This window comes from Eleginops maclovinus, chromosome 11, assembly GCF_036324505.1.
Source record: "Eleginops maclovinus isolate JMC-PN-2008 ecotype Puerto Natales chromosome 11, JC_Emac_rtc_rv5, whole genome shotgun sequence".
NCBI classification, from domain to species: Eukaryota; Metazoa; Chordata; class Actinopteri; order Perciformes; family Eleginopidae; genus Eleginops; species Eleginops maclovinus.
Window position 1 is genome coordinate 21328328 of NC_086359.1, and position 25838 is coordinate 21354165.

The window sequence follows — 25838 nt, forward strand, 5'->3', positions numbered from 1 at the left end:
GTTAAAATGTAGTCCTCACATTATTGTCAACATTGGTTCATTTGTTTCAAGTACTTCAGATAAGGGTGCTTGTGATTGAATTCAAAGGCTTTATCTAGCACCAGTTGTATAATGTTGGGAAGACAATATGTCCACCTCCTTTTTTGATTTTTTTATCACTGTTCAAGCTTTCTTCTAAATCAGTTTCAGCCTCTTTGTGTTTAGAGACAATAAGAGAATTCTGGCATGCACACTCTCTAAGTCGACAAACATAAAACACAGTCTTCCTGCCAGACATTAGCACGTTAGAATTCTCATAGTGGGCATGTTAGACTGATGAGAGTTCTCTCAAAGTAACATACAGTTAAAAGCCACTTCTATGGCTGCTGTTGTGTATAATCAGTTTTTCATTTTTTACATGTGCCTGTGCAAAATGATACCTTGCTAATTTATTGTCCATCTTCAAGCAATGTGTGTTTATAACTCTATATACAGGAACACATTAAGAGCCTACTTCAGCATTTTCAGTTTCTTTGGTTTGACTATTTATATATATGTCTTTGAGTTAATTGATTTTTACATTTTTTTATTGTATTTTATAACCGACCTACAACATTTCTCTCTGTTGGAATTCAACAGACACTGGAATGGCTGCCATACATGTAGAGATAAAGATTTGAGAAAATGTGGAGTGGTCTCTTGATTTTTTTCCAGATCTGTAATCCCAATATATTTCCTGCATAAAGCAAATGCAGTGTTTGTAGGATTGAATGAATTATTATGTGAAGATGCCACATGAAATAACTGTTTAATAGTTATTACAATACATTCTGATGTAGAAATGTTTCTGTTCTTTAGAAAACAAGGTCATTAAGACTATTGAGAATATCAGCTGTAATGTAATAAGAGTATGTAAACAGATATACGGCCAGTTCACTCACTGCATCATTGTCTTTATCAATTAATTAAGACATTGCAATATAAAAGACCCTTATGCTAGATCATTTTTCACCCTTGATAGATTCCGAGGCCCAGTTGGTGTGAACAGTACAGAAGGTCACTCTGAGTACAGAGCAGTCTCTCTCTGGGACTGTTTGCTTGTTCATTACTTATCCCACCCACTCAAGCTTCTAATTAGGATATTGCATTTTTTATTTTGTGTTCCTTGCTCCAGTAGATTTGTTCAGCAGCTTGTGTTTAATCCCCTCGATATTTCTGTCTGGCTTCACAAGACACACACACACACACACACACACACACACACACACACACACACACACACACACACACACAGACACACACACACACACACACACACACACACACACACACACACACACACACACACACACACACACACACACACACACACACACACACACACACACACACACACAGAGCGAGATGCACCGCAATCAGGTGAGTATTTACAGAGGTGGGTCATGATCCAGTATTATGTAATGTTGTAGAGAGTTGCTGCAGGTCAGCGTGATATTGTATTATTATGGAAGATTAAACTCAAGATACTTGTTTTAGTTTCAAATAATCATTTTCTGGCATTTTACAGCTACTACTTGTGTTTTGCTATTGGAAAATAAAAAATTAGATTTTCACCAACCGTCATATAAAAGAGTATAAAATAAGGGCTTTTAAATGGATCTGTAGCAGTTCACAGCTCAGCATGTCTCAACACTGTTAGCTTTTAAGAATTAATCTGGAAAAACTGTCTATCCATATGTTTATGTAGACACTGATTTCAAGTCTTGATGTTCATTTTGAAAATAATGGTCCCATGTAGAGTACAATACATGATGAAGCAGTGCACGCTTTAGGGCGGGGCTTATTTACAATTCACCGGTTGCTACAGTAAGTGGTGTCCTTGTTTTTCATATTAATGTTTACCTTTTTTCAAAGTGTGTTTTCAGTGTTTAGTCTATGCCCATTTTTGGAGGAAGTGCTCTGTTGAGTTGCGAGGTTGAAGAGCTTGCTTCCTCCCTCCATGATTCATGATACTTTTTAGCAGTTGAGCTATTTTATGTTGTAATTAAACAACTCTGTGTTCTTTGTCTGGCTTCAAGCAGGGTTCCTGATTTCATATTTGTTTTTATTCCCCCCTGGAAATGATCCGGAAGTGTTGTTGTCCTGGGTGCACATGTAAAAGATTTTGAGGGCCTGGCAAGCATCAGCCAACCCAGCAGCAGTCCAGTTATCCTGTTTTTGAACCTTTGACTTACAACTCCCAAACTCCCATACTCACCCTGTCCAAAGTCTCTGCTGTCTGGGAGCAATTAATCTGTGTTTACCTCTATTTCCTGCTTTCATCTGATCCATCCACCAGCCAAAGCTGGGACTGTAAAGTCTGTGGGCTGCTTCCCTTGTGAAAGAGAGGAGCGGGTGGTTTCGTGCGAAGGCGTCTAGGCAGGGTGGAGGTGAACTAAAACATCATGGAGCTGGCATCAGCTCATGCATCTGAAAGTCATTGGAACATGGAATCAATTACGTTACTTTTTCTCTTGTGTTTTTCTCTCCGGAGACCATCTTTTATTTCCCCTCCTCATCCAGACCCCTGTCCTAATCATCCGCTGAATTGTGTCTGGAAATGAGTTCCAAATAAAGTCCTGGCTTTGGCCTCAATCCGACTGTACCTGTGTGTGTAAATCTGTATTTGCAATGGACTAGCATCCACCTGTCACTCTGCCCCCTCAGTTTTATAAGGTCATGGTTAGGCACCTCATGGCACTTAGCTTTTAGGTATTTAGCTTATACTAAACTTTAACAAGCTCCATGCAATGTAAACCAGTCAGGGCATGCTTTACAGTACGACGGTGCCCCGACTGTCCTCCTGGGACCTTGATCTTCTTTTGTTTTTCTCTAGGGAGTTTTTACTCAACACTTAAACATTAAACAAGCATAACTCTTCAATTCAGTCTTTTATCTCTGTCTGTATGGCACCTCTGCCTTGTTGCAGAATAGCTGGTCATTTTGGCCATGCTAGTTGTTTGCCTGTCCAACCCAATAAACTACTATTCAAACCACACAAGATTAAAAATATACTGTACATTTCATCCTGTGCCAGTAAGCATGCAGCCCACCCTAAAGAAGAAATTCAGGTTATTACTGCAACTTGTGAACCTTTTAATACAAGTAGTCTTACTGCTTACAGAAAAAGTAATTTCTGCCAAGGCAACCTGGTGCCATAATCCCCAGTATTAGCAGCAGGAGGAGGAGGTGTGTGTGTGTGTGTGTGTGTGTGTGTGTGTGTGTGTGTGTGTGTGTGTGTGTGTGTGTGTGTGTGTGTGTGTGTGTGTGTGTGTGTGTGTGTGTGTGTGTGTGTGTGTGTGTGTGTGTGTGTGTGTGTGTGTGTGTGGTGGGCTAATGTGATTTCCTGGCTGTGGCCTAGATGGAACTGTAGCCTGTATTATCTGGCAATCAGAAAGAGTCAGCTTCATCTCTTTACTGTGTGTGTGGAGAGCAGGAAATGGCCTTTTGTGTTGCTGGCCAATACAGCCCGCGGACAGGAAGAGAGGAAACATGCACTGTGTCGTGCCATGTCGGGCCACTGCCTCTGCGTGCAGCAGAATTACAGGGAAGAGGCAGACAAAATCACTTCTTGTATCCCCTTCCCTCCTCCACTAACCTTTCTTACTCTAGGTGAAGCTAATTGTGGTCTGACAAACCAAGAAATATTGCTCTCCTTTCTATCCCCTAGCATTTCCCTTTGTCTCTCCTCTCATCATTTGGTTTTGTAAGACGCTTGCGCTGTATTTAACATTACAGAGCTGTGTTAGCCCCGAGAGCTTGAAGATTAAAGCAACCTCTAAGTGCATTTAAGGAGGTAGAGAGAAAGTTTTGCACAGGAGGGCTTGCTGTTTTCTCCTTTGTACTCGCTGTGTTTCTCATGCCAGCAGGTTTAATGGAAATTTGGAGCAGCTGAGGCGCCGCAGCCCTGAGGGGGTTGAACATCTGGGCTGCTGTAGCTGGAAAGAAAGAAAGGGGAAGTAGTATCTGCTCTGGCTAGTACCCTGACAAACAAACACAGCAATGTACTTCAGTATGTTGCATACGTCATGCACAACGACACACTCGGATGAGCATTTACAACCACAAATGCCAAGTGCACAGACAAGGGCATGTCCATACAAAACACACAGACACACAGAGTTGTGTCTTAACCCCCAGGAGAAGCAATGCCTCCAGCGGGGAAGTGTCTGTGCAGGCAGGCAGCTCCAGGGCTTCTGTAGTCTTCTGAAGCTGCTGCTCTGTTGGGCCCTGAGGAATGGATGGATTCAACAAGGTAGAAATCAAATAAAAAAATATCATCAAACCACACGCACCTTTGAGACATATCATTGTATTAGATAGTTATCCAAAAACTGGGGTATGAAAACCCAGTTTCTTCCTCCTGGGCCCCTCTTGCTGCCTGATGAAGCCATGCGGAAACAATGCTCCTTAACCTCTTGTTATTCCACTCTGTTTCCCCTCAAGTCAATTGTTTTGATATGATCCCTTTGCACGCTATGTTTAATTGTTTGACTAGAGTTGCAAAAGGATCTCGAGATAGCCCTATAATCTCCAGCAAGGTTGCATTAAAGGCCTTAACACATTAGCAACAGAGCAATGACTTCATCTTTTCAGCCTTGTTCAAGTCTTTGTGTTGTTCCTAAATACACACCAGGCGCTGGAATGATACCCTGAGCTGCTTTTCTCAGCGCTTTGGACGCAGGCCCACAAGCCCTTGCAGCTCTGTTATCCGGGCACAGCGATGGCCATGAGGGACATGGCCAAGCGTAGGCATGTGTGTGGGAAGTGAGCAGGCAGGCAGGCTGTCACTTAGCATTACAGCACCGCAGACTCCCTGTGGGTGACATGAGGAGAGTGGAAAGTGAGAAGCCGCGAAGGGTGAGAATGAGAAAACAGTAGCGGGGAAAACGATGTACAACTCCCTACACACCACAACGCACAACTCCAAGTCTAGCAAACCTGCTCTTTGTTTTTCTTTTGAATACAACAACCTCCAATCCTCTGAAACACTTTTTGTTGCCCTCTGAAAAGAAAAGTCCAACTGATAGGAAACTAAGAGGTGAAGGGTTGATAACTCCTGGGTAAAGAAGAGTCAGTTCATATTGATCATCTCTTTGGCTGCTTCAGTAAATGAAACAAGTCTCTCAGTTCCTACTTTATTACTGTCTGTTCCAAAATAAGCTGTTGAAACAGCAGTTCACCCATAATTACTGGCCCTAATAGAGTGGTGCAGGAACTACTCCTAAAACTGAGTGAGTTAGCATTTTACCACTTCCGGTTCCCTCGTCTCAGAGACAGTGGGATTTCTCCATAGGATTTTGGAAAATAGCTTGAAATAAGGTCTGTGGTTGACACACATTTAAGAGAAGGATCACGTTTTGTTCTACAACATTAAATACATCAGCAGTGAAACAGCCATGACTCCTAGTTGAATTCAATGTGGCTAAAAGGAAATGCTTTGTTACAATTTGCAAGCTTTCGAAAGTTGAAATGATCTTAAGTTGGCATGACGTTGAAGTCGTGCGACCCTGCTGTGGTCCTCTGTAGTTTGTTTATAGCATAACGTTAGCATTCTGCTTCTGCCGATTATGATTCGAAAAATTATAAATGTAGGCTAGACATGTGGAGATTATCCGGCTGAACAAAACGTGCATTTATCAAACCGGTTCGTTTTCCACAGATCTTATTTTTTTACAATATTCCCAAAATCCTATGGAGAAATCGCATTGCTTTTTTGTCGAGGGAAACTATGCACAGTTTACTTCTGTGTCGGCCTACAAAAATATGTCATCCTGCACCACTCTATGCCAAGTTTGTTATACATTACACGTATCAGGGCCACATGTTGGCATGTTACGTTTTCATGGTTGTTTTGTTATTTTCAATTTGTTGTTTGGATAAAAGTTACGTCAGTTTGATGTGGAAAGATCTTCATCTACATTATTCTACTGTCCACTACTCTTTTCATACCCGTTGTTTCGAAGGATCTGCACCTTAGCCGCAGGTTGTCAAATGTCAAATATTATTTATTTCTGGCAGCAGCTATGTGGTGACACTCACAAAACATCAAACAAATGCTCTTTAAGTTAGCCTCCTGAAATACGAATTTCAGAAGGATCTTTTTTCTTTTTGATTATTTCTTTTGAATCATCTCCCTGTCAGAAATATTGAAGTTACAGTTGTAGCAAGCATGTAAGGAGCCTAGCTCATCCGGGGTAGCTGGTTTGTCAAGGTTAGCATGCTGTAGATATGCTTGCACATTAAAAATGTCAAGTAGAAACACTGCATTAGTATGTGCAAGACAATATTACCAGAGAAACATTTAGTCCTTTAAATATTTTCCATTTAAATTGACTAATTAATTATCTTAAGACATCCTCCCAACAGTATTATACGCATTTATGTTTCCTGTTTCTCACTCATGGCTGCACATCATTTATGTCCTCCCACCAAACATGTTGCCCCAGGTTTAATTTTGTACAGATATCAAACAACCCGCTGGTTAAGCCCAACTGTCCTGAGAGTGACTTGTGTAAGAAAAGCAGCCAAATTAAAAGTTACCCCTGTCCTAAAAGATCATTTATTCTTCCAGACTTTTTTTCCCTGCGCTAGCACAAAGTGTTGGGTGCAAGGTTTTTGCAAAGGAGGGCTACACAGCTATTGGCACTGCTGAGGATGATTGGTTTGTTTATAACCCACTGCTGTCCTCTGATAGAGGGGTAGCCTCAGTGTAATTCAGGAGCTGCCAAATTTGGCTAAATCTAAATCCAGGAGCACATTGTAGCGGGCAGACATCTCAAGCAATAGTCAAAGGTGACATGATTATATACACAGCAGTGTTGTGCGTATGGGATCTGGGCCCTGTGCACAGAGGGGAGTGGCAAAATGTAAACACTGGCTGGGTGGCCCAATCTGTGCTCCTCCTGTCGCCTTTTTAGTCCTTAAGCCTTGGCAGAGTGCAACTGGCTGTTTAAATGTCCAAATCTTCATGTGAGTTTGCCCCGGGATGACTCCGGCCTCCTTATTGCTGGCTTAGTGGTGGCATGAGTAAATGTAGCTTCTAAATGCACCAGGAACTCAAATCTTGTACAAATATAACTGGTTTCACAATGTCATATTCCAAGCTGATGTAGTGGCATTAACATTAGCAGAAAACATAGATAAACCTGTAATATGCTGCTTCTAAAACATGCTGGCAGTGCAATATAAAATAAGCCTTAATACTCTATTAGTCTCATCTGGCCAAAATGAACCTTTTCTTCAATTAATTCTCACTTTTATTATATTTTATTGTTGGCAATTTGTGGGATATTGCTGGTTCCCTGTTGCTGCTACAGTATTTTTGGGATAGGATAATATGACCTGCTGACAGCAGAAGGAATATGTAAAACGCACATTTGAGCCTTGATGTACAGTTTGTTGTCAACATCTGCCTCACCCAGTAGATTAATCAAAGTACATGCGTTCAGAGGTTTACTTTGATGAACAAACTTTAAAATCCAGCTGAAGTTGTGACTGTCGACCCTACTGTGCATTACGTACTATACTGTATGAAAATGTGTTTAATACCTCTGTTTTTTAAAAATATATAACATTTTCCAAAACAGTACTGCAAGCACACCGTTGCTCTTCAACATCATGAGGTTGTGTATGTTCTTCTTTTGTTTAAAAAATATGTATAATATTAAGAATAAAACATATTGTAAAAGGAATCCTTTCCATTCCATCCACCTATTGGTTCAAGTTCTGGATCAGATCTTTAAAGAGCTATCGGTCCATTGTTTGCACACTCACAGTAATCCGTTTTGCAATACTTGAAAATATTTGAAACTACCATGCAGAGTTGAGCCATACACACTTTGATCTCTACATAACTGCATTTGACAGAGCATTTTCGAGGCACATTTGTTCAGCCGTCAGAGTTTATTTTGCTCGTGGGAACATTGCGCCTTCGGGGTCAGACTAACATCAGGGGCTGCTGTCTGTAGAAATAATAAAGCAGACAGTGTTGCTTTACAGAGGGCAGAGAAAGGCAAGATTGAAATAGATACGAAGGGGGGTTAAACGAGGTCAGACTGAAAGAGCTTAACGGTGCATAAAAGAGAGCAATGGGAAGCACTGGGGGGAGACATTGAGTGAGCAAAGGGCTAGAAAAAGGGAACATTTAAAAAAGAAAAAGGAGCAAGAGAGAGAGAGAGAGAGAGAGAGAGAGAGAGAGAAATGGAGCATATAGGATAGATGGTTAGATAGAAAGTTAGAGGAGGGAGAGAGGGCTCAGTGTAAGGGAGTCCAGTGCGCTGGTCTCAGAAGAGGAACATTCTCCTTTGCTGGCATCTGCCACCACTGCTGAACACAGCTGAAGCCCATCTGAGGAGCGCTTCTGTTAGCCTTCCAAGCCCACCACGCCACACACACACACAGACACACAGACACACACACACACACACACACACACACACACACACACACACACACACACACACACACACACACACACACACACACACACACACACACACAAACACACAAACACACAGTCCATACACCACGAAGACGAGGGAGTGAAAACCGTAGCAGACTCAGAGGCTTGAAGTCAGAGACGGAGCGAGAAAGAACAAGCGCAAAGACCAGCAGGATAAAGTAGCAGAAGTAACTCAGTGTCGCCGCACTGCACATCAACATCAGTGTTTGGAGGAGACTTTGACTCGGCACACTGAATCCGTCAGGAACTCAGGGCAGGAGGATGATCAAGTCCAGTTGGTTTTATGTCAAGTTCAAATACAATGAGAAGGTTAGTACTCATGTAGACTTTTGTTCCTGGTCCTGAGTGTACTTTAGCGAATATCTTAACAAAAGATGTTGATTGATTTTGACTTTTCTTTACATTCTTTATCCTACTATTTTATACGTCTATCAACTTTGTAAGCCTGCGTTGAAAAGTAATTCATATAAAGGCAATACCCCTGTAAACTGCCTAATGCCATTTGTTTGATCGTATCTTGTTTTTCAAAAGTGATGTGCTTATAGATTATGCTTGTTATGACTGCTTGCTTAAGCGACACCTTATTATAACACATTTAGTTGAAGCGCTATACAAATATAAATATATACTTTTTTTAAAGAAATGCTTAATTGTCCATGCAGTATCCTAGTTGAGAAAAGTATGGGTGATATTTTATAGTCTCAAAAACAACCCAGTTCCTTGTCCTTACAAAAAATCTAGCTTTCCCTACCTGTAGAATCCATAATACCAAATGTCTGGTAACATTTAATAAAAACTTGTTCGCTTTCTACCTTAATACAGTAGCATGTTACATGTTACGTCTTCCAGTATAGACCACTGTATTGTGAACAAAGATCCAGTGGAAAATAAATAGTTTGTACAGAAGACTTGTTGCACAAACTTTGATGCACAGTGAGGGCATGCCCTTTTCTTGTGACGTAAGGCACTTATAAAGTCCTAATGCATTTATTGATGCCAGCGTCTGGACATTAGATCCTATTGCTTGTGTGATGGGAATGAATCTGAAGGAGACACAAGTCCTCGGTGTGACTGCTCTCTGTGAGGATGGGGTTACACTGTGAAAGCCAAGCTCTGGGTCAGCAGCTAGCACTTTCCCCAAATGTCCGCAGCTATGCTAATGAAAACGGCTAGTTTTACAGTCAGTTCAACAGCCAGTTAGCCAGACCAACGGTAACAATCCAGTCGGACAGTGCGCCAATCAGGTGGCGTTTATGCCTCATCTCTCTCGGCGTCATGACAACAGTTTTAATGATGACCCCTTATGCTGCTGAAGTTCTTCACTTAGCATCAGGTGTCTGAACTGTCGAATCAATAAAGCTATCTCATTACATAAAACACAGTGAAGCAGAGCTCTGTTTACTGGGGTTTGTGCCCAACTTCTCACAGTTTAGTTTGAACATTTGGTGCTATAAAAATATAAAAGCGGAGTATGTTCTTGGACTGGCTTTGCCATCATTAAGGTTATCATAGTGGATAAGTGAGAGGGTGCCAAGTGGCCTCATGGAGCATCTGTCGGTGCCCGAAGTGCTGTTTCCATCTGGTCTGCCATTTTGTACTTTGGCAGTCTTGAGGTGGATAACAGAGAAGATGGCAGCTCTTTTTATCTTTCAGGACCATATCTATTTAATGGTTTGTCTTTACAGCTTGTGTTTCAGCAAAATGTGTCGAAAAACAGTGTCATTTTCTTTCTTGTCTTAATCCTGATAATTGATCATATAAAATATTACTGGAGACATCACTGTATTTTTGTTGGTCAACAGAGGAGACAGCCAACAAAAACCTAACAAAAGGTGTCAGATGGAAAAGAAATGTTGGTGTGAAACTTGCCAAGGATGCAACAGTGGAGACGACAAGTCAAAGCAACCATGCCAACGCATCTCGCAGTGTCTGTTGTTAAAGAACAAGAAGGTGCTATGCTCTTTTCATTTCCCCTCGTTATCATCACATTACATTTGGTCAAAGTTAAGTGAGAACATTTTCACTTCACATATTCTGAAGTAAAAAAGACGTAAGAGGAGAATAGAGGGAATTGAAACAGAAAGAACCGAGAGAATATTGCTGGTTGATTTTTCTTCTAATCTTGTTAAGTAAAGGCACAAAGTAATACAGATCTAACGGTCAAGCTGGTTTGTTACAAGCCTCATTGAATCAGAAATATCTCTCATTTTCACTGAATCGATTTCAAGTGCACCAGACAGTATCTGTACTACAAAGATATGAAACATTCAACAGCTTGGTCAGCTGGTGTTGAACGTCTGGCTTCACCGATCCTCGTGGGCTGGCTATTCTTTTTCTATTTTCCTTCATGTCTTATAAGAAAATGTACACGAGAACAGAATGTGTGTGTCAATTGCTTATGGGGGTTTTGGGTGAGAGCTGAGCGTGTTGGAGGAGAAGAAGGGCATAGGCAGCCGTCGGCTTTTTTTTGCTCCCAGCTGTCCGTCTTCGGGAGCAGCCAGCTCTGTGTGATTACACATGATTGACAGGCACCCTTCCAGCAGCATGCCAATAGGAAGTGACCTTAAACAAGTGCTGCCATTTCTGACTGAGTGGCTGTTTTTCCTTTGCCCACCCCCTTCCTCCCTCGCTCTCTGAAGGGAAAGGGTGAGAAGGGCACGAATCACGGTGGCTTCTGGGTCAAGAACTCAGGGTCACGCATGTCTGGGGAAAGGGTAATTGCCACCCCTGTGTGTGGGCTCATGTCCTAAAGTGAGAGGAGAGGGAGGTGGTGACTGGAGGGAGTCTGGAGGTGGGTCACATTCCTATGAGTGGAACGAGAACACAACACTGAAGTCCTGCTCTGTGTGTCTGCTCGCAGCTCTTTGTCCTTCTAAACCAGTGCCAGGACCCCCCAGTGGGCCAACTCTGGGGCCGCAGACCCACAGAGGGTGAACAGCAACCTGACTCACTCTGGACTAATTCAATTTAACACACACTGAGTGCCCTGTGATTGGTGTGTTAACTCTGTCCTCTCCGATGGCCAGATGGCTGCTCTTGGAGGGATGCATTTACAGTTAAGTCTGTTTGATGGATAGCTTTATGAACACAGAATCTACTGAGAAGAAACACAAGGGAACTCAAACTGTAACTTGACATACCTATACAACAATATCAGAAATGATACCATTAACATCCTTTATTCCAAACCCTACTTAAGATAAAGAGCAGAGTTGTTATCTGTGGCGACATTATACAAAATAAATAACTGTTCCTGCAGAAAACTATGATTTGTCATTTTATATGACAGTATTACATTTTTAATACTCGTGCATTGATGTGTGAGAATTGTATTACTGTTAGCTGAGGTGAAGCTAGTTTTAACTTTAAAGGGTTTGGCCCCTCCACTGGGTCACCACATAAATCTGATGGGTTGAAGAATAATGGAGTGGAAAAGAGAAGGTTAGATTTTGGTAAAACTATTCATTTGTGTGAAAAGTTTAGAAGATCACTTACGCTGGTGTAGCTTTTAACAACTCGTACATCAGAAACATGATGAGGGGCCCCAGCTACAAAGAGCTTTCTGTAAGAGGTCACAGGCCACAAAGGTTGCAAGCTATTGGTTTAACCCTTAGCATGGCATTTTATTTTATTAGCTTGGCAGGTTTTTTTTCTTTTACAACCCTGTATCCTCAAAAATGTAGAGGATACAGGGTTGTAAAAAAAAAAAGAAAAAGCTGCCATATAATTGAGAGTCTTAATTATATAAAGCTTACATATGACTTATGTTTGAAGGCATTGGATTCTTAGGGAGGTTGTCGCAGTAGGCATACAATAGCTGAGGGCAATAGCTTAGACTTCAAGGTCACGTCCGGGTTACTTTCTGTAGAAAAGTTAGGGAAACAAAAACTTTGGTTAAGGTTTGGGAAAAGATGTTGGTTCTGGTTAAATGTTAATAAACCCTGGCATTTCATGTCATTGTAGACTGTCTTTGTATAAAACCAGACCTCGTTCTTTTCCTAACCATAGTTCTTCCACTGCCTCATGAAACAAACAAATCTTTCTGGCCGGCCTCAAGCATAGCAAATGATGGGGAAACGTATGTGGAGTGTCCTTACAAATCAAATCAAATCAAACTTTATTTGTATATCGCAATATCACAAAACATGTTTGTCTCAGTGGACTTTACAGATTAAAAACAAACAACAACATTGTATATGATGGAGTTACAGCAAAATGAGAAGACAAGATAGTGTATGTAATACAAATATAAATTAAAATAAAGTAAAATAAGATAACAACAAAAAACAATAGAAACACATAAAACATTGAAATTATTCAAATTAACTACCAGCTAAATAAAATTAACAACATAAAATGCCATCTCTAACCGAAGGCTTTGTTTAAAATGTAGGTGTTCAACGCACTCTTAAAAGTTTGGACACCCTCTGCCTCTCTGATTAAAACAGGAAGTTGGTTCCAGAGCAAGGGCGCTTGGTAGCTGACCGCTCTGACTCCTGATCTTATTTTGTGGACTCTGGGCACCATTAACAGACCTGCACTTTAGCAGTCAAATAAATGTAGAAAAGTAAAAAGTACAATATGTTCATTTTAAATGGCTTACCATCACTAAGCAGTGTTACAAATAATCGTTTGAGCCACACCTGAGGAGAATCATACACCAACAAAGAAAGCTTGAGTTTGTTTTGGGAAAGATTTGTCGCCTAGCATTTGGCAGCGGGTTTCTGTGTCTGACTTCTGTTGCTTGTTGTCTTGAGTATGTGAGCAGCATACTGATAAAAATATATTTTTCAACAGACATGCAGCACATTTATGTAAACAGCAAAACAGGGCTGTGTAATATGTTCCCCTTCTCTACATGTTCCCACAGAGAGAGAGAGGGTCCGTGGATTGTTGATTGACTCTGTATTTACAGAGCCTGTGAGCCAGGCCGGGTTTGTTGAATACTAGTGACTGTAATAACTATAATGAGTGAGTGTGGGGTGTGGGTTATCATTAAGGGAGGCTTATTGTAGTCTCTGGTGATGCCGCAGTATGTTATATGAGAGAAACATGATGTGGAAACTTCTCTTGGGTGGTATCGCTTATTTCAAATGTTAACTCAAGAAGAGGGTAATTTCCAATGCTACACATTCCTGTGGACTGTAGGAACATTCTTAAAGAGCATAATCCTCTTTTAGAAATCTGTTGGGAGATGGTCCCTGGTTTACGCCCAGGTGTGTAGCTGGCATCTCATTGTGTTCTCTGCTTCGGGGGATTTCTCTTGTTTAACTATTGCAATGGCGGAAGCAGTTTACATTTCGTCTTTCTTTTAGATCTGCATCACAGTTTTATTTCCGCTCATCCATCCACGCTTGGAAGACTTTAATGATAGTTTATCGGAAGCCATTTTAGCCAACCCAGTTTAATTTATTTATACTTAAAAGCTTCAGCGGTAAGAGGCTTACGGAACTGTTAACCCTGCCAATGCTTGTCGCAAAGCGGGTCCTGTCAGTTTTTTTTTTTTTTTTTTAATTCTTCCCCAGAAAGGCTTGCTCACTTTACAGACACATTGAGATTCAGGGAGAGCGCTCCACAGCTTGCCGAAGGGATTACTGGTAAATCCCTGCAAACTCCAGATGTTTTCCCAGGCAGCACGCACTGAGGAAACATCGCCCATCCCCTGTAAACATCTGTCAGACAAAAGCCTCCGCCACAGAGGAGACAACACAAGCTTAGAGGGAGTAAAGTAGCTTGACTAGTCAGATTTTCACTCTGTTAGATCTGTTTGTTTGTGAAAAGCTAAGTGGTTTTGCGGGGTGTCTTCTGTGCCTGCTTATGCTAAGCTTTGAATGGACGAGAGGACAGTAGAACTGAGAAATCTATCGGTTAAACAGAGGAGCAGGCAGGACTATCATGTTGCCAACCTTTCTTTTATACATCACCAAGAGACACCTTCAAGACACCAAATTATATACACCTGTCCTTTTTAATAAATAAGAAAAAAAGCTCGGTTGTACACTTCATTGTGTCTGAAAGGCCCTGATAGTGCCAGTTAGTTCTAAAGTCACAGGAGGTTTATTTGTGTGTGTGTGTGTGTGTGTGTGTGTGTGTGTGTGTGTGTGTGTGTGTGTGTGTGTGTGTGTGTGTGTGTGTGTGTGTGTGTGTGTGTGTGTGTGTGTGTGTGTGTGTGTGTGTGTGTGTGTGTGTGGCAGTTGCTGTTGTGTTCAGGCCCCAGGTAGGATCTCATATCCCCCTGATATGTTTGCATTAATGAGCTGGATGTAAACTCAGTACGTGGGCTAAACAAGGCAGGGCTGTCTCTGTGTGAGTCTGCTCTCAGCCTCCTCAGTGTAAGACAGAACGCAGAGAGCTGACCAGTGTCTGGATCACTGAACAATCGCAGGCCAGAGAGAGAGAGAGAGAGTGGGAGAGAGAGCGAGCCCTCAGTGCAGCCACTAGGGACGGTCCTGACAGATGGATGGAGCGAATGACTGGATGCTTAGCCAACTGGAAAGACAACTTTCACCCACACAGGCTGTATGCTTTTTGCCTGTCGCCTTTTATCTCCTTCTCAGATACAAAACCTCAAGGAAGGGAAACAGGGTATGTGTGCATAACCATAACATTACATACATATAGTGTACTGTATATGTAGGCTGTAAGTGGTGCAGACCTCACTTTTATTCCTTCATCAGGCTTGTCAAACTGGACTATATCCACTTGAGTGCAACATTAAATAAGAAGTGACCTCACTTCATGTGCAATATTACATATGCATACCCTGTGTTATCAAAAAGTAAACTCAGGGGTTGCAAACTAAATCTCAACTTAAACATTTAGGACAGTAACCAATGGTGAACTTATCTGAATAGATATGGTAGTTCCACATTTAGAGTACAAAGTAGAAACTATACTTCTATCTAAACTATCTTTATTTTCATATTTCCCTTTTTGTATGGAAATAGTCTAGCACACAACCCTGTAAAACATTGATATCTGCACAGATGAACTATACAAAGATCTAACATGAACTTTAAAGGTTTCTGTTAAGCAGATATTCTAGTTCAGTTCAGTTTTCCAGTAAAACCTCTGCAATGCTGTCAGAGATGAGTCCACAAATGGCAGTGCATAAAGGTGTGTGTGTAGAGCTGCACAGTGAATGTGTGCCTCCATTTCTCCTCCGAGGAGCCCTCCCAGAGCTCATTAGCCCCAGTTAAATTCCCTCTGGAATGCTGGATCCTGCCTGCCGTCTGCTGCCCGCTCTGGTTTCAGCGTGCTGGTTGACCGGGCACGGGGATGGTTCCCATAGTTGAGCTGCCTGAGCCGCATGGGCAGACCGTGGTACCCTGGCTCAAAGAGCCCTCTGTTGTCCCGTGCACGCGCTCACATGCAGGGTAGAGACACTCTGCACAGAGAGGCAATGTGAGCTATGGGAATGTCACAGATTTGTGGAAGGATGGGTCACATGCTCACTGACTGATGCGAAGCAAAGCCCAACAATTCCTTTTTGTCTGAACGTAAACTTGTCTGGCAATAGAGCCTATGCTGGCATGGTCCAAAGAAACAATCCTATGCTTTTTTGTGCAGCCTCCCTCTGTGATTGAGGCTTTGGCTTCGAATCGTTTTTAAGTTTGCCAGCTTGGCGGAATAGATCTGCATACACACGTGGACCCGCTCCCACAGTCAAATGCATAATATCTCAATCTTTATTTCCCATCAGATCTTAGGGGAACAGTCTGTTTATTATGCATCAGTATGTTCTGCAAATGGCCAACAGTTTCTCCGTGTGACCAACTAGCTTTCCCTGTATTCAGCAAAATCCACTGTAGTCCCCACACCAAGTTGGCTGTTTCCCTAAAAGTTTTACCCAGTGTAAGGGCGGGGGGGGGGGGCAGAGGAGAGTGCATATCAAAGAGGAGCAGCCATCTGTCAGCACAGGCAGCACACAGCTGCTGGAGGAGATGCAAGATGTCTGAACAAAGACTGACAAGATGGAAGATGACAGGAAACAGATTTCCATCCCTTTTACCCCTCCTGCAGGAGAACAGGTTGACCATCAGAGTGCTGTGATGTCTCTCAGTCTCCAGATGCTGGCTTTCCTCTCTCCTCCTCATTCCTCTCATCTAGTCTCCTCTAATCTTCTTGCCGTCCTGTCCCGCTCACCCTCTCCCACCAGCAGAGGGAAGGTAAAATGTCTGTTGGACTCACTGTACTGTATTTTTCCATGACTTGTAACTAGAGAGATTCTTCAGTCTCTCCCTTGTTGCTTGCTTTCCTCATTTGCATTTTTGTTGCGCTCCACAAGAACAGAGAGTCTCTCATCTCTCGCATGTAGGCACACACAAAATTAAACTAGCTACCGGAAGTATCATGTAATAATTAATACATGATACGCTTTAATTATACTAATTAAAATAGCATTTGCTTAGTGTAGAAGGTTTCTTTTTAAATAGGATTTTTGTGAGACCTACAAATTACATTATGTGAATTATTTAGCTTTAGTAATTGACCTGCTGTAGCTTAAGTAGATACACATCTCTCTGCTCATTTGCCCAGATAAATGAAGCAGTGTGAGTTGTGTTAAGCACATTTTTAGGAAATGAGCACAGCCTTCTGTTAATTTGTGTTGCAGCGTAAGCCGCCTCACATCGGGTCTTCTTCTCGCTCTTAGTACAGTCTATTCCCCTTTGTGCTTTTCCCCTCTCGCAACATTAATTTGAACAGAAAATGCTGTCTCTTCCTAAATAGGGCAGTGGTGCACACTAGCTGCAATCATTAAGCCCATTTTCTGCCAGCTTAGAGCTTTTAAAATGTCGGTAATGGAGGGAAAGCAAGAGAGTTTTTGTCGAGTCTCTATCCACAGTGTAATGTGCTAAGTGTGACATTGGCCAGTGTAATACTTTAATGGCCCTAATTGTCTAATCACTCTAATATGTGGCTGTTGCTCTTGGACATGACAAGGGCAAAGTGAGCTAATAAACTGTGATTACTGTCACTGGAAATCAGCACATAGAAGCTGCAGGGGGATGCTTTTTTTCTCTACTTCTCCCTCTCCTGTTTTGTGCTTGATAGACAGGGGAAGCATGGTGGCGGTGAAAGGTCAGCTTGTGCTTGCACACCACAATTGATGGAATGACAGAGAAAGAAAGGAAGAGGTATCAAAGAAAGAGAGGGAGATGAAAAGCTGTCATCTCCAGATCTTGTCCCTTCAGTCGGTTAGATTGACAAGCTGTCAGCCTGGCCAGCTCATACTCTGTGGAACAAAGAATAGACAAGGCAGAGCTTTCAACATCCCTGACCATCTGCCTCTGTATCTGTCTGCCTCCTCCTGCTTCTCTTCTGTATACTCAGTCAGAAATACAATTTGACATATAAGCTGAGGCGATTGAAAACGCCCTTACAAGGAAGTGCAAATGCCAGGACTTTATACTCACTGACTTGAATGGAATTTGTCCATGCCAGCAGGGTGGAGGTTATGGGTCACTAGTGATGGACCGAAGCTGAAATCCAAAACTGATGTATAAATAAAAATAAAAATAGATTGTTTTATTAAGGAAAGAAGATTATTTTTTAGCAACAGAAACATAGTTTGGAGGAAGAATTAAGCTTTTTCTAGCCAGTGACGATCTTACGTTCATTAAAGATTTTCACACTCCTACTATTTTCAAAAAGCATAATAAATCACAGAAACACAACTACATTGTGGTTTGTTCTGTTTGTTAGGGTTCTAAACTAAAAATACTCAAACTTATGATCATTTCTAGATGTTTTCATGCTGTACTTGACATCTTGTTCTTTCTGCTTTTACAGTATTTATTATAGAGGGGCATGGATCTATGATAACCTTGGCCAGTAAATGTTCAATAAAGCGTATGTGTAGCGCTTTATCCAGTCTTTACAACCCTGCGCTTTATACAAGTCATACAGAGCTATGTGCCACTTGCTCGATGAAGCTTACCTTCACACACATTCACACACTGTTGGCCATGGAACAACTTGGGGTTAAGTATCTTGCCCACAGATACATTGACATGTTGACTGCATGTTCTGCCCTCACTAAAGAGTTCCCCTTCTTCAATTAGACAGACAGATGACTCCCATCACACACCGGTCAGATTTGGTAGATTTATTCAAACTGACAGCATGTAAAAGGTGTAAAACTAAAATGAAGAAAGAAAGAAAATACACAATCAGCATAAAATATGTAATAACTAAGATATCAGATACACATCCCCAAAGATAAGGCCTACAACAAGCCTAGAAAGTTACTACAGTGACTAGCTGGATATATGAAATCGCATGTCAAACATTAATTGCTCTTACTTCGCTGAAATTACAAAAATATGCAGAAATAAACACATCAAGTAATTACACTAACAATATCCTGCAAAGATACTCACAGACGATGCTCCTATAAAGTGAATTCAAAAGAGGATGGAATAAGATGTAGCTGCTGCTCACACTACCATGCCAAAACTGGTCTGATAAACAAAGCATTCCAGGTGACTTCCTGTAAGTGTCACATGACTATCATGAATTTCAATATGCCCAAATGTTAAACCCAACCCCAAAGCAAAGACACCACCTAGTGGCAGGAGTAGGAAATGCACATTAATTACTTGTAAAATAAACCCAGTCCAGCACACTCCCCGCCTGGTATCTAAAAAGATGCCACCTTTAACAAGGGGAGCTAAGAACGGTAACTCTAATCAGTCTCTGGGGAGAGGAGTAGGACGACCTCTGAGACAGGTCGCAGAAAGGTCTTGCTTGACCCATCCCTCGCAGTCTTGATCTCCACCTTTCTTACCCTCCCGTCGGTGCCGGGGAAGGTCTTGACGATGACGCCCATGGGCCAGTCGTTTCTCTGCAACTGGTCGTTTTTCAGGAGGATGACGTCACCTTCTTTCAGATTGCGTTTCTCTTTTTCCCACTTCCTGCGTTTCTGCAGGGTGGGGAGGTACTCTGTCCTCCATCGATGCCAAAAGGTGTTGGCGAGGCTTTGGACCTGCCTCCACTGCTTGCCGTAGAGGTCCTTCTCGTCAAACTCACCCTTGGGAGGAGGAAGGGCACTGACCTTCTGTGTGAGAAGTGTCGCTGGTGTCAACAGGAATGGTGGTCCGCACAGCCATGAGGTGTGAGTTAGGCTGCCTGCTGGGACTGATCGTGAGCCGTGGTCTGCAGGGTTTTGGCTGGAGGGCACGTGCTTCCATTGTTTAGGGCTTGTTGACCTCCTGATGCGCTGCACCCTGTTGCTCACGTAGACGTAGAATCGTCTTGACTCATTGTGAATGTAGCCTAGGACCACCTTGCTGTCTGAGTAGAAGGTCACAGCGTCAAAGATGGTGTCCATCTCATCCACAATCACGTCTGCAATCTCTACAGCCAGGACCGCAGCGCACAGCTCGAGCCTTGGAATTGTCGTTTCTGGACGTGGAGCAAGCTTTGCCTTGCCAAACATGAAGCCAACCTCAACATTACTGCTTGCATCGGTTGTTCTCACGTAGGCGACAGCAGCTATAGCAATGGTGGAAGCGTCACAGAATACACACAGCTCCTTACTGCATGCTTGACGGAGAGAGATGGAGGTGTATTGGCGCGGAATCTTGAGCTGTTCAAGCTCCTTCAGAGAGTCCCTCCACAGCTTCCATTCTCTGTACTTTTCCTCAGGGAGAGGGGCGTCCCAGTCGCATGACTCTGTGGTGAGCTCCCTCAGTATGGACCTTCCTTGAACGCTTACAGGGGCAGCGAAACCTAGTGGGTCGAACAGACTGTTAACAGTTGACAGGACCCCACGTCTTGTGTAAGGCTTCTCTGCATCAGCAACTTGGAAGGTGAATACGTCTTCCGAAACATCCCAGCTCACCCCTAAACTTCTCTGCATGGGAATGGGGTCTGTGCTGAGATCCAGATCTTTCATCCCCTTAGCCAGATCTTCAGGAGGGAAGGTTCTCATCACAGCCACCCTGTTCGACAAGATCTTGTGAAGCCGGAGGTTGGAGAGGGCCAGCATACCTTGAGTGTTGTGAAGAAGAGTGATGGCTTCCTGTTCTGAAGGGACAGACAGAAGGCCATCGTCAACATAGAAGTTTCTCTCAACGAACAGCCTCGCCTCTACGCCGTACTCCCTCTCTCCCTCTGCAGCAGCTCTTCGGAGCCCGTATGTGGCTACGGACGGTGACGGGCTATTTCCGAAGACATGTACGCACATCCTGTACTCAATGACGTCGTCATCCAGGTCATTATTGCGATGCCAGAGGAAGCGCAGAAAGTTCCGATGGTCCTCACGTACGACAAAGCAATGGAACATCTGCTGGATGTCAGTCGTCACGGCCACTGGCTCCCTTCTGAAGCGCAGCAGTACCCCGAGCAAACTGTTGTTCATGTTTGGGCCTGTGAGGAGGACATCATTGAGGGACACCCCTTGGTGTTGTGCACTGGAGTCGAATACCACCCTCACCTGTCCAGGCTTCTGAGGGTGGTATACCCCAAAGAACGGTAGATACCAGCTCTCCTCATCTGGTGGTAAGGGTGGTGCCACTTCAGCATGTCCATTCTCGAAGAGCTTGCTCATGAACTCAGTGAAATGCTCTCTCCTCTCAGGGTGTTTCCTGAGTGTCTTGGTGACCATAGCGAGACGGGTCCTAGCCTGCTCACGGTTGTTTGGCAGACGCTGGCGTGGGCTTCGGAAGGGGAGTGGAGCCTGCCAGCTGTTGTCTTCACCCTGTTTCAGTTCCTTGTCCATAATCCTCAGGAAGGCAAGATCCTCCATAGAAGGTGCTGTCTTGTCGTCGTCCTTTGTGTGGCAGAAGATGGACTCCCCCATGAGTCGCGTTTTGTCACTTGGTAAGGACTGCCGCTCTGAGGCTGAAGGACTTTGGAACTGACAAGTGTGGTTGAGCTTTTCTTTGATTTCAATTTTGTTGAGGCAGGGACACAGAACGCTGGGACGCCCATTCTCATGAATGTAGGTTCTGTATGTGTTCACAGGTGAGGGTACGTGTGCACCGTTAATACACACATCCCCTACGATCACCCAGCCGAGGGCTAGCCGCTGGGCGAAAGGAGCGTGTGGGGGGCCATTGCGCTGTTCAAGGACCTTGTGGACCTGAATAATGTCTCTCCCTAAAAGAAGTAAGATCTCGGCCCTCGGGTCAAGGGGAGGTATCTTGGAGGTTAGGGATTTCAGGTGTGGATGGTACTTCACAGCAGCTGGCGTAGGAATCTCTGCCCTGTTATCAGGCAGTTGATCACACTCGATGAGTGTAGGCAGAGCTAGACTGGTCTTTTCATCAGCTGACTCCACTATGAACCCCCTTGCCCTGCGGCCTGCAGCCTCTGACACACCCGCACAGGTTTTGAGTGTGTAGGGAGAAGTGTTGTCAGCTATGCTGAACAGCTCAAAGAATGATGACCTGGCTAGTGACCTATTGCTCTGGTCATCTAGGATGGCGTATGCTCTTGTCTTCCTCTCGGGTTGGTTTTTAGGATACACATAGACGAGACAGATTTTGGCACAGGATTTGGTTGCCGCGCTGTCGCCACAGACCTCAGTGCAGATTGAGGTAGTGACTGAAGCCGGAGTAGATTCCTCTCCCTCCCCGCCATGCTCTTCAGAGGGGCCGCTAGCTGGCTTTGTTGTCCATGGTGCAGGGCCGGCATGAAGGGCTGCAATGTGCCTATCGCTGTTGCACTCAGAGCACTGGATGATAGCCTTGCAGTCCTTAGCTTGGTGGGAGGTTGAGGAACAACAACGGAAGCATATGCCATTCTCCTTAAGCAAGGCCTTACGTTCGTCCAGCAGTTTGGCTCGAAAGGCTCTACACTTAGGTAGGGGGTGGGGCTTTTTGTGTATGGGACACTCTTTCTTCGGGTTGTCTGAACCCTTGGTCTCATCACCCTTGGCAGGATTGTCAACCTCTGTTTTATGCACAGCTATAGGGGTTTTAGCTGATTTTGTTGGGAATTTCTCCCACTTAGGTGGCGTGTTGCTGGGCGTGTTGCTGGGCGCTGCAGCAGCGAAGCTTGGATCATTTCTCATCTTTGCTTCTGCACGAATGAAGTCGGCGAACACTGAGAAGGGTGGGAAGATGGTGTGGTGTCTTTCTTTATACCTTGTACCTTGCACCATCCACTTCTCCTGCAGGTTGAATGGCAATTTCTCCAGGATCGGATGAATGCCTCGCGCCGTGTCCAGATAAGCCAAACCAGGCAGGAACCCATCCTCCTTGCCTGCCTGTATCTCCAGGAGAAGATCACCTAGTTCACGTAGCCGCTTGGGTTCTTTATTGGAGAACTTGGGGAACCGTTCGAGCTTGTTAAAGAGTGCTGTCTCCATGGCCTCTGGCGATCCATAAACCTCCTCTAGTCTTCTCCAGACCATGCTGAGGGCCTCACCAGGGTAGTTGATTCGAACCGACCTCACTCTCCTTGCATGCTCTGCAGATTCCGGTCCAAGCCACTTAATCAGCAGGTCAAGTTCCTCACTAGGCTTCAGACCCAGATCTTCAGTAGCGTTAGAGAAGGCGGACCTCCAGGCCCAGTAGTTTTCGGGTTTGTCATTGAACTTCGTGAGTCCAGCTGCGAGTAGCTCACGGCGAGCTAAGAACCTTGCTAGCACTGATACATTAGAAGTGGATTCTCCTCCCCGTGGATAGCTGTAATCTGCTGTATCGTGTCTGGGTGTCCATTGGTTCCTTGGTTCAGATGCTGGTTGTGGTGCAATAAATTCACTTTCTCTTTTTGGTGTGAATTGCACTGGCGGCCGTTTTGAATGAGCAGCTGTTGCAGTTGGCATTGTGGCTGTCACAGATAAACGTTGCCTCTCACTTTGCCTAGGTAGCTCATGATGTCTCTGAGAATCATCATTAGAGTTGAGGTTAACAGCTGCTGAGGGAGTAAAATCAACCTTTTTATCCTGCTCTGGATCGTCTGTGCGCTCATTAGATTTCACATAGGCATACTGTTCTTGAACATATTTCTCTGTTCTCTCAACTGAATGATAGGATGAGCCTTGGTATTCATCATGAACAGTGAGCTCCCCTAAAGCTGCCAGATCCACTGCCGATTCCAATATATTAGCTTCAGCAAAAGCGGCGTCGGCATCCTTCTCTTGCTGTATGGCTTCCAATGTGGCATCAAGACGTGTCTCCTCCACTTTCAGCTGAGCCTTTTTTACTTTAACATCAATCTCCCTTTGTGCATGTAACGTTCTCGCCCGTGCACCTTCTGCCTTTGCGCGTGCTTCCAATGCAGCCTGCAAGCTAGCTGAAGATCTCACAGAGCGCTTTGATAATTTTGATGTGCGTGAGCACTCTGACCTTGTTTCATAGTTCTTTTCTTCTCTTAATGACATCTTGATACTGGTAGATGCAGAACAGGCTGGATATCTTACTCACTGCGGTAGAAATCACTGTTGAGTCCGTCTTTTTACTGTTCTGCCCTCACTAAAGAGTTCCCCTTCTTCAATTAGACAGACAGATGACTCCCATCACACACCGGTCAGATTTGGTAGATTTATTCAAACTGACAGCATGTAAAAGGTGTAAAACTAAAATGAAGAAAGAAAGAAAATACACAATCAGCATAAAATATGTAATAACTAAGATATCAGATACACATCCCCAAAGATAAGGCCTACAACAAGCCTAGAAAGTTACTACAGTGACTAGCTGGATATATGAAATCGCATGTCAAACATTAATTGCTCTTACTTCGCTGAAATTACAAAAATATGCAGAAATAAACACATCAAGTAATTACACTAACAATATCCTGCAAAGATACTCACAGACGATGCTCCTATAAAGTGAATTCAAAAGAGGATGGAATAAGATGTAGCTGCTGCTCACACTACCATGCCAAAACTGGTCTGATAAACAAAGCATTCCAGGTGACTTCCTGTAAGTGTCACATGACTATCATGAATTTCAATATGCCCAAATGTTAAACCCAACCCCAAAGCAAAGACACCACCTAGTGGCAGGAGTAGGAAATGCACATTAATTACTTGTAAAATAAACCCAGTCCAGCACACTGCATATGAAATAAACAAAAAAATACATAACTTCAGGATCTAAAAGACATGAAACCATTGGTTAAATTTTCAACAATATCCGCAGTAGATCCCTGGTGCCTCTGAGGTTATTGAATATGAAATAACATATTAGACATACAAATAATCTGAAGTTGTCCCCGTCTAAAATCAGAATGAACTTTTTCTATGGATGTTATTTATTAACATATAAAATCGACTAGGTAGGCCTAGTCAATTATCGGAAATGCTACTCAAGCAGTCAATCCCATACATTTTAAAACAAATAATAAATAATTATGAAATGAGCTTTTCGTTGTTACAACTAGCCTGAGATAATAACATTCAGTAAAAAGTTTCTGTTTGCTCTGTTTGTGACTTGCTAGTCTGATGTGTTTGTGTCTGTTTGGAGTTGATGTTTTATGCACCATCTCCAGGCTATGAAGTCCTCATTCCACAGCTTCCCAGAGACCAGTTAACCCCTCATTTCCTCCCCAGAGCTTTCAATAAGGACCACAGATGTTGTGTATGTGCATACGCTTGTTTGTGTGAGTCCTTGCTGTATCTTCTGAGGAGCAGACTACAGTAGTCGGGCGCTCTGATAGCCCCCATTTATTATTCAGTTCTCCTCCAGCTGCACCACACCCCCAAGCATCACAGAAATAAAACAAGGTTAAGAATTGGCATGAAATGTGTCTCGGCGGAACAAGTGGTGGGGGAGGGTGGGTGGTGGTTTGGGAGACGGGGGAGGTATGGGCCTTTATCTGCGCGAAATCTTTTATTAATTGCCCTTGTGCTTAGACTGTGAGTTTCTCCGTGATCATTAATGCATGTGCGGGATAACGTATTTACATGTTCTCATGCATTATTCATGCGCAGGGAGGGGGCTACAGTGTTGCGGAGGATCCTCTGCCCACAGGTCCTGTTTTTTCATTTTTTTCTGTGTGTGTTCGTGTCTGTGTCTATGTCTGTGTGGGAGCTGATTTGCATTCAACCATGCTGTGAAATACAGTCGCTTCCAGGCCCCTGTGCTGCTACAGGAAAGCTATGGAACATCGGACAACAAACAACATTAACATAGACCGGGTGTGACTGTCTGACAGCGGCTGACAGGTCTCAGTGTCAGCATCAAGCTGTAACAGATACGTTTGCTTAAGGAGCATGCAAACATTTAGGGTCTCTCTTTAGTACAAGTCTCGCTGATGTGCGCTGCAGTTTTAATTTGCTCTCTGTATTAACCCATTCTACCTCCCAACTCCTCAATAACAGCTGCTTGGTCAGTTGGTGTTGATGTCTACAGACACACCAAGGCTCCCATTGGAGTGTGGGTGAGACACACCAAGT

At 43.5% G+C, this 25838-nt stretch overlaps 1 protein-coding gene across 6 annotated transcripts in view; it reads left to right on the forward strand.

Moving 5' to 3' along the window:
* The window catches only part of auts2a (activator of transcription and developmental regulator AUTS2 a), a 306284-nt gene that overhangs the window by 82953 nt on the left and 197493 nt on the right, over positions 1 to 25838 (forward strand). The window contains exon 1 of one of the 6 annotated variants that reach the window (XM_063894512.1): positions 8620 to 8791. The exons of the other annotated variants lie outside the window; for them this stretch is intronic. Coding sequence (XP_063750582.1) covers positions 8744 to 8791 — 48 coding nt within the window. The 5' untranslated portion in view covers positions 8620 to 8743. Of the gene's footprint in view, positions 1 to 8619; positions 8792 to 25838 lie in introns of those variants that run through there. 6 annotated transcript variants of the gene reach the window in all.